Source organism: Heterocephalus glaber, unplaced genomic scaffold, assembly GCF_053883595.1.
Source record: "Heterocephalus glaber isolate CG9 unplaced genomic scaffold, H.glaber_assembly_v1.0 deba00001444, whole genome shotgun sequence".
NCBI classification, from domain to species: Eukaryota; Metazoa; Chordata; class Mammalia; order Rodentia; family Bathyergidae; genus Heterocephalus; species Heterocephalus glaber.
Window position 1 is genome coordinate 17,594,049 of NW_028258297.1, and position 12,491 is coordinate 17,606,539.

At 35.8% G+C, this 12,491-nt stretch overlaps 1 protein-coding gene across 4 annotated transcripts in view; it reads right to left on the minus strand.

The window, feature by feature from the left end:
- The window catches only part of Slco1c1 (solute carrier organic anion transporter family member 1C1), a 47,319-nt gene that overhangs the window by 30,705 nt on the left and 4,123 nt on the right, over positions 1-12,491 (minus strand). For all 4 annotated transcript variants that reach the window (XR_001183522.3, XM_004845787.3, XM_087214048.1 and 1 more), the window contains exons 2-5: positions 12,266-12,419; positions 11,056-11,197; positions 5,722-5,854; positions 1,932-2,056 (exon numbers count right to left, since the gene is read on the minus strand). Coding sequence is in view for 3 of the 4 variants with exons in the window: in XM_004845787.3 (XP_004845844.1) it covers positions 1,932-2,056; positions 5,722-5,854; positions 11,056-11,197; positions 12,266-12,394 (529 nt within the window). In the remaining variant the exon portion in view is untranslated. The remainder of the gene's footprint in view (positions 1-1,931; positions 2,057-5,721; positions 5,855-11,055; positions 11,198-12,265; positions 12,420-12,491) is intronic.

The window sequence follows — 12,491 nt, forward strand, 5'->3', positions numbered from 1 at the left end:
TATCCTCACTATCATTTGGGGGGTAAGTATTGTGTCCACTGTATCTAAGGAAAAGAACTTGAATGGAGTAGGATATGAGGTATAGGAAAGAAAATAATTAGGAAGTGAATTGTATGCTCTCCACCTTGGTAATTTGTCCCTTTGCAAGAGGAATATTTTAGCTTCTTGATTCTAAGTCTTATGTTTCACTTTTTCACATTAAAAGTTTAAATGTTGGGCCAGGGATTTAGCTCAGTGGTTCCGCTGCCTGCCTCGCACATGCAAGGTCCCAAATTCAGTACCAGGTACCAAAAAAAAAAAGTTTTAATGTTTCCTAACTAATTGTGCTATCACTTATATGTCTCTATCCTGCTTGTCAAAAGCAAAAGAAATAAACAAAAAATTAAATGACTGTACAGTGGATAAATGGAGCTGCAAACTCTTTAGTCAGCAACCTGTCTTTATATGTGGACACAAATTAAGTTTATTATTCACTGTATTACTTAAACACATCTTTCGTTCTTTCCCTTTGATTTGAACATGTACTCCTGAGTGTATCTATCACCTTCTTTTAGATTGCCTTCTTCTAGAATGCTTTTCCTTCTTTTCAGATCACTAGTGAAAGTAAACATTCCTGCATTTTTATGTCCTCTGCTCTTCCTCCCCTCTCCCATATTTCCATATTTTTTAGCCCTCTGGCCCTTGTTTCCATTTGAACAGCCAGACTTTTTAAGTGTTCGTTGCCCAGGAAAAGACATCTCAACAGTGCTAAGGAAGATATTCCTGGGAGACCGAGGCTTTATGGAATAGATAGAGGTTTGGCTAGATGGCAGGTGTAGGAAAGGAAGGCTTCAATGCTGCCCACATAGGAATCGGTTCCCTAGGCGAGGAGCAGGCCATGAGATGGGGGTGGGTGGGAATCACCATTCTGCTAAAGGGAGGAGGAAGGCTGCATTCTCCTTGCTCCTGGAGATGTCACGACACCTGTGAATACATCTGTAGGCTCTGTGAGCAAGGAAGACCTGTGCCACCCTTGCTAGCAGCGCCCAGGGAGGTTGAAAGACCCCAGGTTTCAAACATCTGCACAGCATAGCTCAGCATTCCTGCCTGCAGCTCCTCCCAGGGCTTCCAAAGTTGAGAGTGATAGAGAGGAAATGATTCCCATGTTCATAAGGGTGGCTGACGTCATGTATCATTGCTGCTTCATACTATAGTCACACGGAACACCAGACATTGCATTCTAATGCTTGTGGAAAGTGAAATTATTTCCCTATACTCACGATAGTCTCTTCTCTCTCAGAGCGAGCTACTATGCTAAAATGGGTGTGGGCATAAACAGAAGCTGACCCCCTTTCACTTCTTGTGTGAACATACACAGTGACCAGAGGGTTCTAGATCTCTAAACTGACATAGGACTGATAAAACCAACCCCCTACCACCACAACTGCTCTTCTAACTACTATACAGGCTCCCTAGACTGTATGCAACTCTTGGGGAAAAGGTTGCAGGTTAAAGGACAAATAAGTATATTTTAATATATATATTTAGAAATTAAGTATATGCCATTATTGTGAAAAGGAATTGAACAAGAAATTACATGTACCTATGGGAGAAAATTGTATTTCTTTCACCTCTGAGCAATTGATTAAGATATGTTTGTGCTAAACTAGTATTATTTGGCTTACCAAGCCCATCTTTTTTGGAACCATTGGAATATTTTCCTATTCACCAGTAATAAGGTATGATCATCTGTATGCTTTCTATGATCCCATCATATACTACTTTACATTCTAGGATTTTTATGGCACTTTAATATCCATTTAAATAGTAACACTTTTAAGAACAAAAATCACAAAGATTTTTTTCTATCCATACTAAAGCATATGATTATATAAATATATGGTAAAAATAGTTTGCTTAGTGAAGTAAAATTAAAAAAAAAAATCACTTACCATCACTTGTTTGGGGTTGTGATTTTGCCATAACTGAAATTGGTAATTGACTGCTTGACTCTAGGAGACATGGAGAGATGCTAAGAGTAGAATTGGAGAAAGGCGAATATTTCTCATACCTGTACCTGTATGAAAAAAATATTTTCTTATGACAGACTCGCTAACATCCTGCTAAAAAACATTATCCATACACTCCCCAACTCAGTGGGACATCTGGTTGAACTTGTAGCTGTCACTGAATCTGAATTACTAATGGAACCAGCGTTACAAAGCTGTTTGCTGAAGAGGAAATAATAAGATATGGTCCACAGGTTTCACACTATACCTGGGATGGCCAATTACCCAGTGAAAGAAAATAAAACCAGGAATTACTCATAGATGCTCAGTGTAACAGAAAATAATGACTACAAATCACTTATTCCCTTGGTGCAAAAGTATGCAAACTTGATAAAATCACAGTTTTCTCTGAGTCAGAAAAGAAGCAATCATTTCATAATTTATGGCCATTAGGACACTATATTTAGAGTTATAAATTTAACAGAACAACTGGAAGGCTGATTTTAGAGAACAGATAATGATAGATGGGCTTTTTGAACAATTTATCCAGATAGGTTTCTTCTTTTTCTCTACAGTTTATTAATCTGGCTCCAAGTTAGTTCTAATTCCATCTTTTCCTCTGTTTCTAAGGTTATGAAGGCCCCCGAGCCAGTGTTCAGTGGTTGAACTGTGGTAATGTTCTCTACAATCCCCCACCTCCACAATCTCATTCTGACAATCCCTTATGAGCCAAGTTCTCTGGTCCATTTTTACCCTTCAGGGAAGACATACCTAGTTAAAAAAAAAAAAATCATACATCTTGATTCTTATTTTGTGCAGGTACTATATCATGAGCCTAGTAGGCATGCTAATGTATTGAAATATTAATGGTAAAAACCTGCATATTTTGTCATGGAAAGGAAAACTATATTGAGTTATTAAAATATTTAAGTTGCTAAGTGGGTACTTCATATCCATTTTGCATATACTACAATTCAATAGGTTCACGAACCCCACTGCAAATGTGAAAACATTTCTGCAGGTGTGTTTTCATGTAAATCTTTAAGGGAAGAGGTTCAGTTTTCATCATTTTATCAAATGGATCCTTGACCTAAATAGGTTAAGCGGTTGTGACTGACAGTAACTGCTTTCAATTCCCAACTATACGGGAGACATTTAGAATTGAAATCATGGGCAATATAATTTCATAAATTATTACAGAAACAGTTAGATAGAGCATTGTTAGTGCTATGAAGTATTTTAAAATTATTCAATTATTTGAACTTTCTCAATTATTTCTGTCCAAAGGTAACTGTGGCAAACATAATTACTTAGATTTTAAATAAAGAGAATCTCATATAAGGGTCATGTTTGTCACTTTCTGTCTTTGATGACCCTCACCCCCTCCCCCAATTAATTTCTTTGGGTTTAATGTACTTATCTGTAAAATGAAAGTTACTGATGTGATCTAGAGACAAGTGATTGAATGGGGGAACTAATGCTCTCATTACTTTGGGGGCTTTAGTTCTGACTTGTATTCAAATTCCAATGAATGCAATCTTGACTGTACTGCATGAAATTCTGCAGTAGACTCCTACTTTCCATTTCTCCAAGCTTGCCCTACAAAACTCAATTTTTAAAAAACTGTAAGTCAGATAATCTTACTTTGTTCCTGATTCTGTAGTTTAGAGGAGAACCTAAGCTCCTTGCAATTGTTCCCAGCCTACTACTAAAAGGATAGTCTGAAGACCAGCAGGGTTGGAAAGTCTTAGCCCTAAGCCTGGAGCTATTGAATCACAATCTGCATTTTTGAATGAGAGCCTGGGATCACTCAAATGTCCATTTAAGTTTGAGATATATCCCAAACACACTCTCCCTTTCCCACTGAGTTCTCAGCTTCACCTCTGCTTTCTCGTTGCTGTTTCCACTTGGGTCCCGTAGGCTGCCTTGTAGCACATCCACACTCCAGACTCTCCTGCTGTAGGAACACCGCACTCTTCATTTAGGCTGGAAGTCATCTTCCCCAGATATCTGCATGGATCTTCCCTTTTTTCAGGTCTTCCACAAATGTTACCATCTCCTTGAAACTAAACTGCAACCCCTGCCCCATACACACACTCCTCACATGTCTTCAGTGGGTTATTTTTCTCTATAGTTCTTCTTGTGCTCAGATACACTGTATAATTATTTATTTTCTGTCTCCTCCTCATAATATCCATGAGGGCAGAGATTTTTTTCTGCCCTATCCTAACCCTATTACCCAGAACATAGATTTGTTAAATTCATGAGTTAGATGAGCTAAAACGGGAATCCTAACTTAGCCTGTTGGTTGTAGGCCATTAATGATTAATATCCATGATTAGTAGATTTTGTTAGACATCAAAGGTATTTCTGCTAGGGAGAGTATAATAGCCTTTCAGAGAATAACAATAACAAAATTATATTATGGATGTGTACCCTTTCAGTGAATTAGGCTACAAAAAGTTGAAAAGTTCTTATATTAAACCTTGATAGAGAGAAAACTTTATGAGAGAAAGTACTGTGTGTGTTTCTTTGTATTGTTTTCTCACTAAACTGCCCCATTACCGGGAATAGTACCTTGCATGTGGCAGACACTAAATAATGAATAAACAAATATATCCTTCAACTTATAAACAACACCTTCAAGACAAAAGTATTGCTCATTACAGTTTAAAACTAGGTGGTATAGCTGGGTGTGGTGATGCAAGCCCATAACCCCAGTAGTACTTGGGAGGCAGAGGCAGGAGGATTTGCCAGGAGTTCAAGGCCAACCTGGGCTACATAGTGAGTCCAAGGCCAGCCTGAACCTCAAAAAAATAAAAAGGAGGTGGCTTAATTTGCTAAGGAAGGTTGATAACCACACAATTATAAAAACACAAAATTAATAACAGCTATTACTTATGTTAAGAATTGTGATGAGCATTTTATCTGTGTTATTTAAGATGTTAACCACATCATGACCTAGGTATTATTTTTAATATAGAGAAACTGGAGCCTACAAATATTAAGCAACATGATCCAGTATTTATATCTATAACATTCACTCCACTCATGACCCACTTGACATTTACTACATATGCTAATTTCTTTTTATTTATATATAGTGCCTTTACAGGTAAATGAAAGCATTTGACTCATAATATATTGGTAAAAATTTCTTTCTAATCTTGAAATCAATACACTGTAGTATGTCAACATTTCTTACAGATTATTGCCACTATTACAATGGACTCAATTCGTTCCTGAGGGCTGTTTGTAACTCAAATTGGTCAATTGCCTTCAAAGTCTCTCCTTATAATTTTAGGCCACACTTTCTTCCAGGCAGATCTCAGTGTCCTTAGAGAGAAATTGGCCACAAATTTTCTCAATTAACTTCACACAGGAAAGGTTGTTTTAATGTTCCTTCCAGAACTCTTTAAGGGTTAAATCTGTATCTGAGACCATCTGGAAGCACAAGCAGCTGGCATTTGGGTCAAAACTCAAGACTTTGGTCATAAGTTAAAACTAAAATTCTGGTCATAACTCAAGTTGTTCATATGTAAGGTCAGTCATAACTCGAGGGTCCACTGTATTATGAAACTGTTCTGAAACTTTCTCCAAAGATGTAATAAGTAAAAATAAGATATAAAATCACCGTGTTTTAAACATCAATTTAAATAATCAATTGTAACTGTCTAAGGGAGAAATGAAGTTGTTGGGCAAGCCTAAAACAAAATGGCCACCATAGACTTACCGCTCCATGAAGAACTGAGGCATGGCGATGAGCAGCGTCCCTACGCCCATGATCAGGCACCCTGCTCCAATTATTTTTGGCCTGTGAAGTTTGGCTCCAAAGTAGCTAACAAATGTTATAACCAAGAGATTTCCTTTAGGAGAAAGAATAAAGGATTTGTAACTCAGAGAATTTAGAATATAGTCAGTAGTAGAACCACATGAATGAATGCACATAGCAGGTTCAGCCATATTTTTGTTTTGACTAAACCATCTCCCGACCAACTCCCTACCATTTACCCTTCTGTACTTTACTCTGAGATGACTGGTGAAATTGTCTTCATATTCATCACCTCAATCACCTCATTCTTTTATCAAAATATTTTAATTACTATCCCATTCACCTTGTTTCACCCAATCCAATTATTTATCCTTATAAAGTATTTTATCAGTAAATTCAATTATAGGTTTCTTTCAGTTACTCTCTTAAATTTTCCTCAGTGATTTTTGAATCCAACTTTAGTAGTTCCTTTACTCACTTAAATTTTCTATTAAATCTTCTATTAATATTCCAATTGCTTTTAAAATACACAGCACATATTATCTCTCTTGCTTATACCCTCTATAGAAAAAGGAAAACAAATAAAACTGTATCTCATTTTACATGAAATCAAATTATGAAAGTCATATTCATATAAATGATAATTTATAATTTGTTTATACACTCTTTACAAAAATAGAAGACTCACAATAGAAATAAAAATTACCTCACAGAGAATTTCAGGTTTACATGAATTCTATAATTTAATGTATATTAATAACACAAATTTTATCAAATACAAAATTTTCATAAAATATACCCATTTATTTTCTTTTAAGGAAACAATGAAAGAATATGGGATGTTTAAGGCTGGAATTAGATTTTCTAAAATGTCTATAATGAAGCATGTGATAAATTACTTTTTAGTTAGAAATGGTGATAATTAAAAACGCTTTCAGTAAAATTTCTTATGCTTTGCTCTGTATAAAAAGTACTGGAAGGGGGTGGTGAGGGAAATGGAAACTTGGTAAAAATGCAAATTCTTGGCAAGTCTAGACAGTTTCTGATTCTGAGGAATTGGGGCAAGCCAAGAAATCTGCATTTCTAACAGGAGCTCAAGTGTATTGATGGGGATGGTTCCGGTAACCAGCTTTGATAAATATTGTTTTGGGTCTTAAATTTTAAGGAGCTTTAAATTTTTAGATATTTTCATTTGAACTACCTAATTTTTAAGAACTGCAAGGATAGATAAAAACTTAACACTTTCCCATCAACTGATAGTGATAGCTGATGATTGATCTCACTTTGAAGTCCTGGATGTTTCCAATTTTGCAACAAGAATGTGTTTCCCTCCATCTGTAGGCAATTGTCTAATTTACTGTTTGTTACACTGCCAGCTTCAGTCAAGTAGAAAATGAGCAGTAAATTTTATACCCTTGAGGACAGTAATAATGATGGTGAGAAAGGCAGTCTATACAGTGGCTCTAGGCTTTCTGGCTTCAGGAAGAACTAAATTCTTCACAGTGTTCACATTTTCAGAAAAAAAAAAAATTAAACATGAGATTTCCAATTGGACATTTAAACATTTAAGAGAAGATATTTGAAATTGCATTATACTGATAATTATGTCTATATGTTTGCTAATGTGCCACAGTAAATAAATCAAAATAAAATGGAAACTGACTCTGTTTACAGGCAATGGGCCATCCTTCAGCTGCTGGCCACAACACTTCACAGTAAGGGCTCAAGTTTACAGGCTGGGCCTGTGCTGCAACCATGGCTACGCCCAATACAAGAGGATCCCACTTCGGAATCGCTGACACCTATAGCAATTTTTGCTTCTTTTACTTAGTTCCTTTCCAAATTCTAAGGAGATATATTTGGAAAATAAATGGCAATGAATAATATTTTTAAAAATTGAATGGAATATCAAAATGCCTACACACACCCATCATCAAAAAGAGCAAACAAGTCCAGAGTGTTTTATCAAACTTTAACGAATTCTTCCACTTTGTCTGTCTGTACACAAATTCAAATTTCTCACATGTAGAAAAGAAAGAAAGCTACACAGGTCATTTAGTAAGATCCTTCAAAGCAAATCTGGACAAAGCCAATGCAAGAAACAGTAATGAGAGCCCAATCTAAACTATGAAGATAAAGATTCTAAGCAAAATGCATTAGCAAACAGGATAGTTATGTATATACAAATGAATACATCTGGCCAGTGGGGGCACATACTTGTAATTCCAGCACTCTGAGAGGCCAAATTGGAGGATTGGAAGTTTGAACCCAGCCTGGGCAATTTAGCAAGACCTTATCTCAAAGCAACAAATAAAAAAAGGGGTTGGGGATATATAGCTCAGCGCAAGGCCCTGGGCTCAAACCTCAGTACCACAAAAAAAAAAAAAAAAAAAAAAAGGAATAGAAAAATAAATAATCTGAACAGCAAGTACAATTTATGCCAGGAGTGCAAGAGTATGACCAAACAAAAAAATCTCCTGATTGAATCATTAAATGACAGAAGAAAAACAATTCCATGTTTATCATAACAAAAGCATTAAAAGCACTCAATAATAAATCACCCATTAATGCAAGAAAATATCAGAGCAAATCAACTTTTAAAGGAGATCTGGGGATGTAAGGAGATGAAAAAGAAGGTAAAGTAAAGGAATCAAGACCTGATATGTATATGTACCATTTTCCCATGATGAATGTATTAAATATCACAAACATACTAGTAGAAAGGGAAGGAAAAAGAGTATATATAAAAACCATACAGTGAGTATATTGCTGAATAGTAAAATTATAAAACCCATTGTTTTAAGTCAGCCACAAGAGAATAATGTCCACTGTCATTGCTGCTTTCAATATAGTACTGAGGTCAGTGAAATAGGGTAAAAGAAAAAATAACAGATATAAGAATTAGAAAGAAAGGTATAAAATTGGCTTCTCTTTCAAATACTATGTTTGTCTCTTCTGCCAAAAAGCAAAATTATTAAATGTTTAAAAGAAAGTACATAGAGAAAGATTTAAAATAAAGAATATCTAGAAAATATTAGGAAATCATGGTATGGAAAACCTTTTATGTTCCTGGTGACTGTCAGCTTTGGAAAACAACTGTGTTATGAAAATATTGTTGAGGGAGAGCTTGAATTTCCTGTGTGTGGCCATTAGATGAGAATGTCAGGATATGTCACCGAGTAAAGGGCATTATTCTACAAAAAAAGAACAGTTGAAAGTTAGAGGTTAAGGATGGTAACGGGGCCAAAATTCTGGAAGAAAAATACAGAAAGAAGCAAAAGAGGAAACTCGCTCATCTGGAAATCTGTGGGTTGTAAATAATTAGAACAAACCTGTAAAATTTGAGATGAGGGCTTTCAGTGAGTGTAACAGAACTTTAAGCCATTTCAAGTATACAACATAATAGACAATTTCTATCTTTAGAACAGTCTGGGCGAATTAATATGAATTGAGAGGCAGAGTCCTTTGCCACATCCTATGGAAACTTAGTACTCTTGATCAAATTCAGGCTCTCTCTCTCTCTCTCTGTCTCTGTCTGTCTCTCTCTCTCTCTCTTTCTCTCTCTCTGATTCTATATGACTTGAGAATTCAAGAAAAAGTTTAGGCTAGGTGACTTCTAGGCATCTTCAGGTCCAAAATATTATAATACAATAATCTAGACAGAGAGGAAAATCAAAGCATCAATAAGTGCATAACTTCTTGTTTTTTCTGGGGGGGGGGTTGGTACCAGGGATCAAACTCAGGACCTTGGGCTTGCAAGGCATGCGGTGGAACCACTGAGCTAAATCCCCGGCCCTGGTGCAAAACTTTCATCTACTCATATCCACTTAATTGAGTGTACACCAGCTGCTGTGTTGACTTCCTCCTCATGGTGCAGTCAGTCATGCTGACCTTGACTTTCTATGGTCCTTCAATCAGGACCCTCAGTACAGCTGGTATCAAGGGGTAAACCAGCTGTCCAGGCCTTCAAAGGAGATTATGGGATGAAGTGATGACATGATTCAGGATGGTGTAGTCACCAGATGACAATATCAGCACCATCTGGGAGCCCAAGAGAATACAGACACTAGCCCCTCCCTATAGAATCCACAAGACTGCCCAGTCTTAATACAACATTAAGGTTGGGTTGGCACTGAACATAGAAATCTTCTTCTGGTAGAATGATAAAAGATGGATTTTGGAGGCAAAAGCCTGAAGGCAAAAGATTACCTACTCATTCTTTTCATTTTTTTCTGTAATATTCAGAGTAACAACTAAGACCAACATTACAAACTACAAAAAAAGTTGGAATTGAAAAATATTCCTTTAGTCTCCTGAAAGTTCATGTTAAAGCTGAAATTGAAGTGGTGAGATTTTACTATAGTTTATATTTGAATTCCAAATGGCATTAAGGACAACATAAGACACTATTTTGTTTACTTTGACAAAGAATTAAAGCTTCTCCTTTTATCAATTCAGGAAGCAGACTAATTGGGATTATACTCTTTTAAAAAGTCCACAACAATGATTAAAATATCTTGATCTTTTCAGGTTGCAAGAGGCAGTCTACAAATAGTTGCTAATCAAAAGTTCCTGTATTCTTGTTAGTAGACTCCCTTTGCTCTTCCTTCTAGGTCACTGTGTAGAAAACTCCTTTATAGCTTAACTTACTAACTCATTGCAATAAATTTTTGTAGATTCAATTCAAATTCTCCAAATTTATAAAATGGAACATAAGACTACTATAATTGCTTGGTTTTTTATAAAGATACTTTCCCACATAGTTATAACTGAAAACACCAACTACCAGTGTGATTGTCTGTTCTGCCAAAGAGTAAAATTATTAAATGTTTTTTAAAAATCATGGAGAAATACTTGAAAAAAAATATGTGGTGAATATTAGAAAATCATAACATGGAAAAGCTTTTAGTGTTTTCATGATTGTCATTTTTGGAAAATGTCTTTGTTCTGAAGGATTCTTCAGGGAGATGTCTAGTCTCCTCTTATATGCATATTAGATGATAATCATAGGAGATGTCAATAATGCCTCACTCTCTGCTCTAGAAAATTCTCTCACTCTCATTGGAAACTCTGAATTGGGTGAGTCATACAATAGTGACACCAGGGCAAAATATTGATTGTCGGTTATTCTGAGAAAGAAAATTACCTTCCCTGTAGCATAAGGTCATGGCAAATTCTGTCCAAATATTTAACAGTTGGGATCCCAGCAGAAAACAGAATGGAAAGCAATATTATTTCACCATGCCTAAGAGGACCTTGAGTTTAAAAGTACAGCCAGGCATCTGCAGTACTTACCAATTTCAAAACTCCCATCAATGACTCCTACCAGTGAGGAGGGAATATCAAACCTTCTCTCTATCTGAGTGATGGTGCTCTTCAGATAGCCTTCAGCCAATGCTTTGGCAAAGAAAACAAAGGACAAGCCACCCAAGAACACCTGGAACATATGACAGGTCACACTTAGTCTGCCTACAGCTTCACACAGCTTAAAAACATGCTAAGCAAACAGACAAAAGCAATAAAGAACACGTCTGCTGTCACTGAAGATTTAACTCAAGCACTACTATAGGTTTCCTGCAAACTCAACCTCATGTAGATTTCCAAAAAATTTAAATTTTCTTGGAATTTGAAATGTATATTGATTTTCACTTCAAATGTACATTGAGTTCACGTTTCTCTTTCTTTCCTTTTCTCCAAAGAACATTCAGAGGAATCTAGATTTAAAGGGAAGATCAGCACATAGTGTAGCAGAGAGGAAGGTGATGTTGATAGATAAGAAAATGAATCAAATGAAAACCATAAGACAGACACCTGATGTCTTATCACAGTCTAATGGTCATAATTACATATTTTACCTTGATGGTATATGCACCAGCAGAGAACATGAAAAACTGAAAAATTGGAACTATTATTCCTCATATTGAACTTCATTCTCATGAAACTCATACTCAAATTATTTCTCCATAGAAAATACGTTTTTGATATCTGGCTTATGTACTTGGTGGATATTGGTGTGTCCTATGGTACCATTGCATAGCCAGGTTACCATGTACATGAAAAAAACATGGAAGTATTTGCTGAGTGAATATTAGGTGTAAAGGAAGGAGGTTTGAGTCATACAGAACAAGATTTAAAGAGTAACCCCATCCTCTATTATGTAACAGTGGAAGCCACAATTTTCTTTTATAAAATGAAAATGTTATGGATGTTTCACTGATTAAATGTTATATCCGCACTTAGTACAATACCCGGTATATAGAAGTTTAGTATTAGTTTCTATTATCTCTCCCCTTTGTGTTTAGGAGAAGAAATGAAATGAGCCTAGAAACATAGTTCAGCCTACATGGTCAGACAGATTTGCTTTCATTGCCAGGTATGGTTTTAGTAAATCACATGCAATTTTCACATTTTAGAAAGGAAATACTTCTCATTTTCAACTTCTTTATACTGAAGATATCTCAATAGAAAAACAAGGGTACTAACACTACCTAGTTCATTACTCTACCTTTAGTTCACCACAACATGACTGTTTTTCCTCTGAAGAGGGATATTTTGTTTTGAAGGAAGGCCTTCCAACAGGTTGCACTGAATTTTTGCAGAAAAACTGGATATTTTCTTTGGATGAAGTATCCATTATGAAAATGTTCCTTGACTCTGATCTGTAAGAGTTGTAAAGAGAAAAAAATTAATTCAAACCGGCACAACTTATTAAGTAGTATTTTATTTTGTAG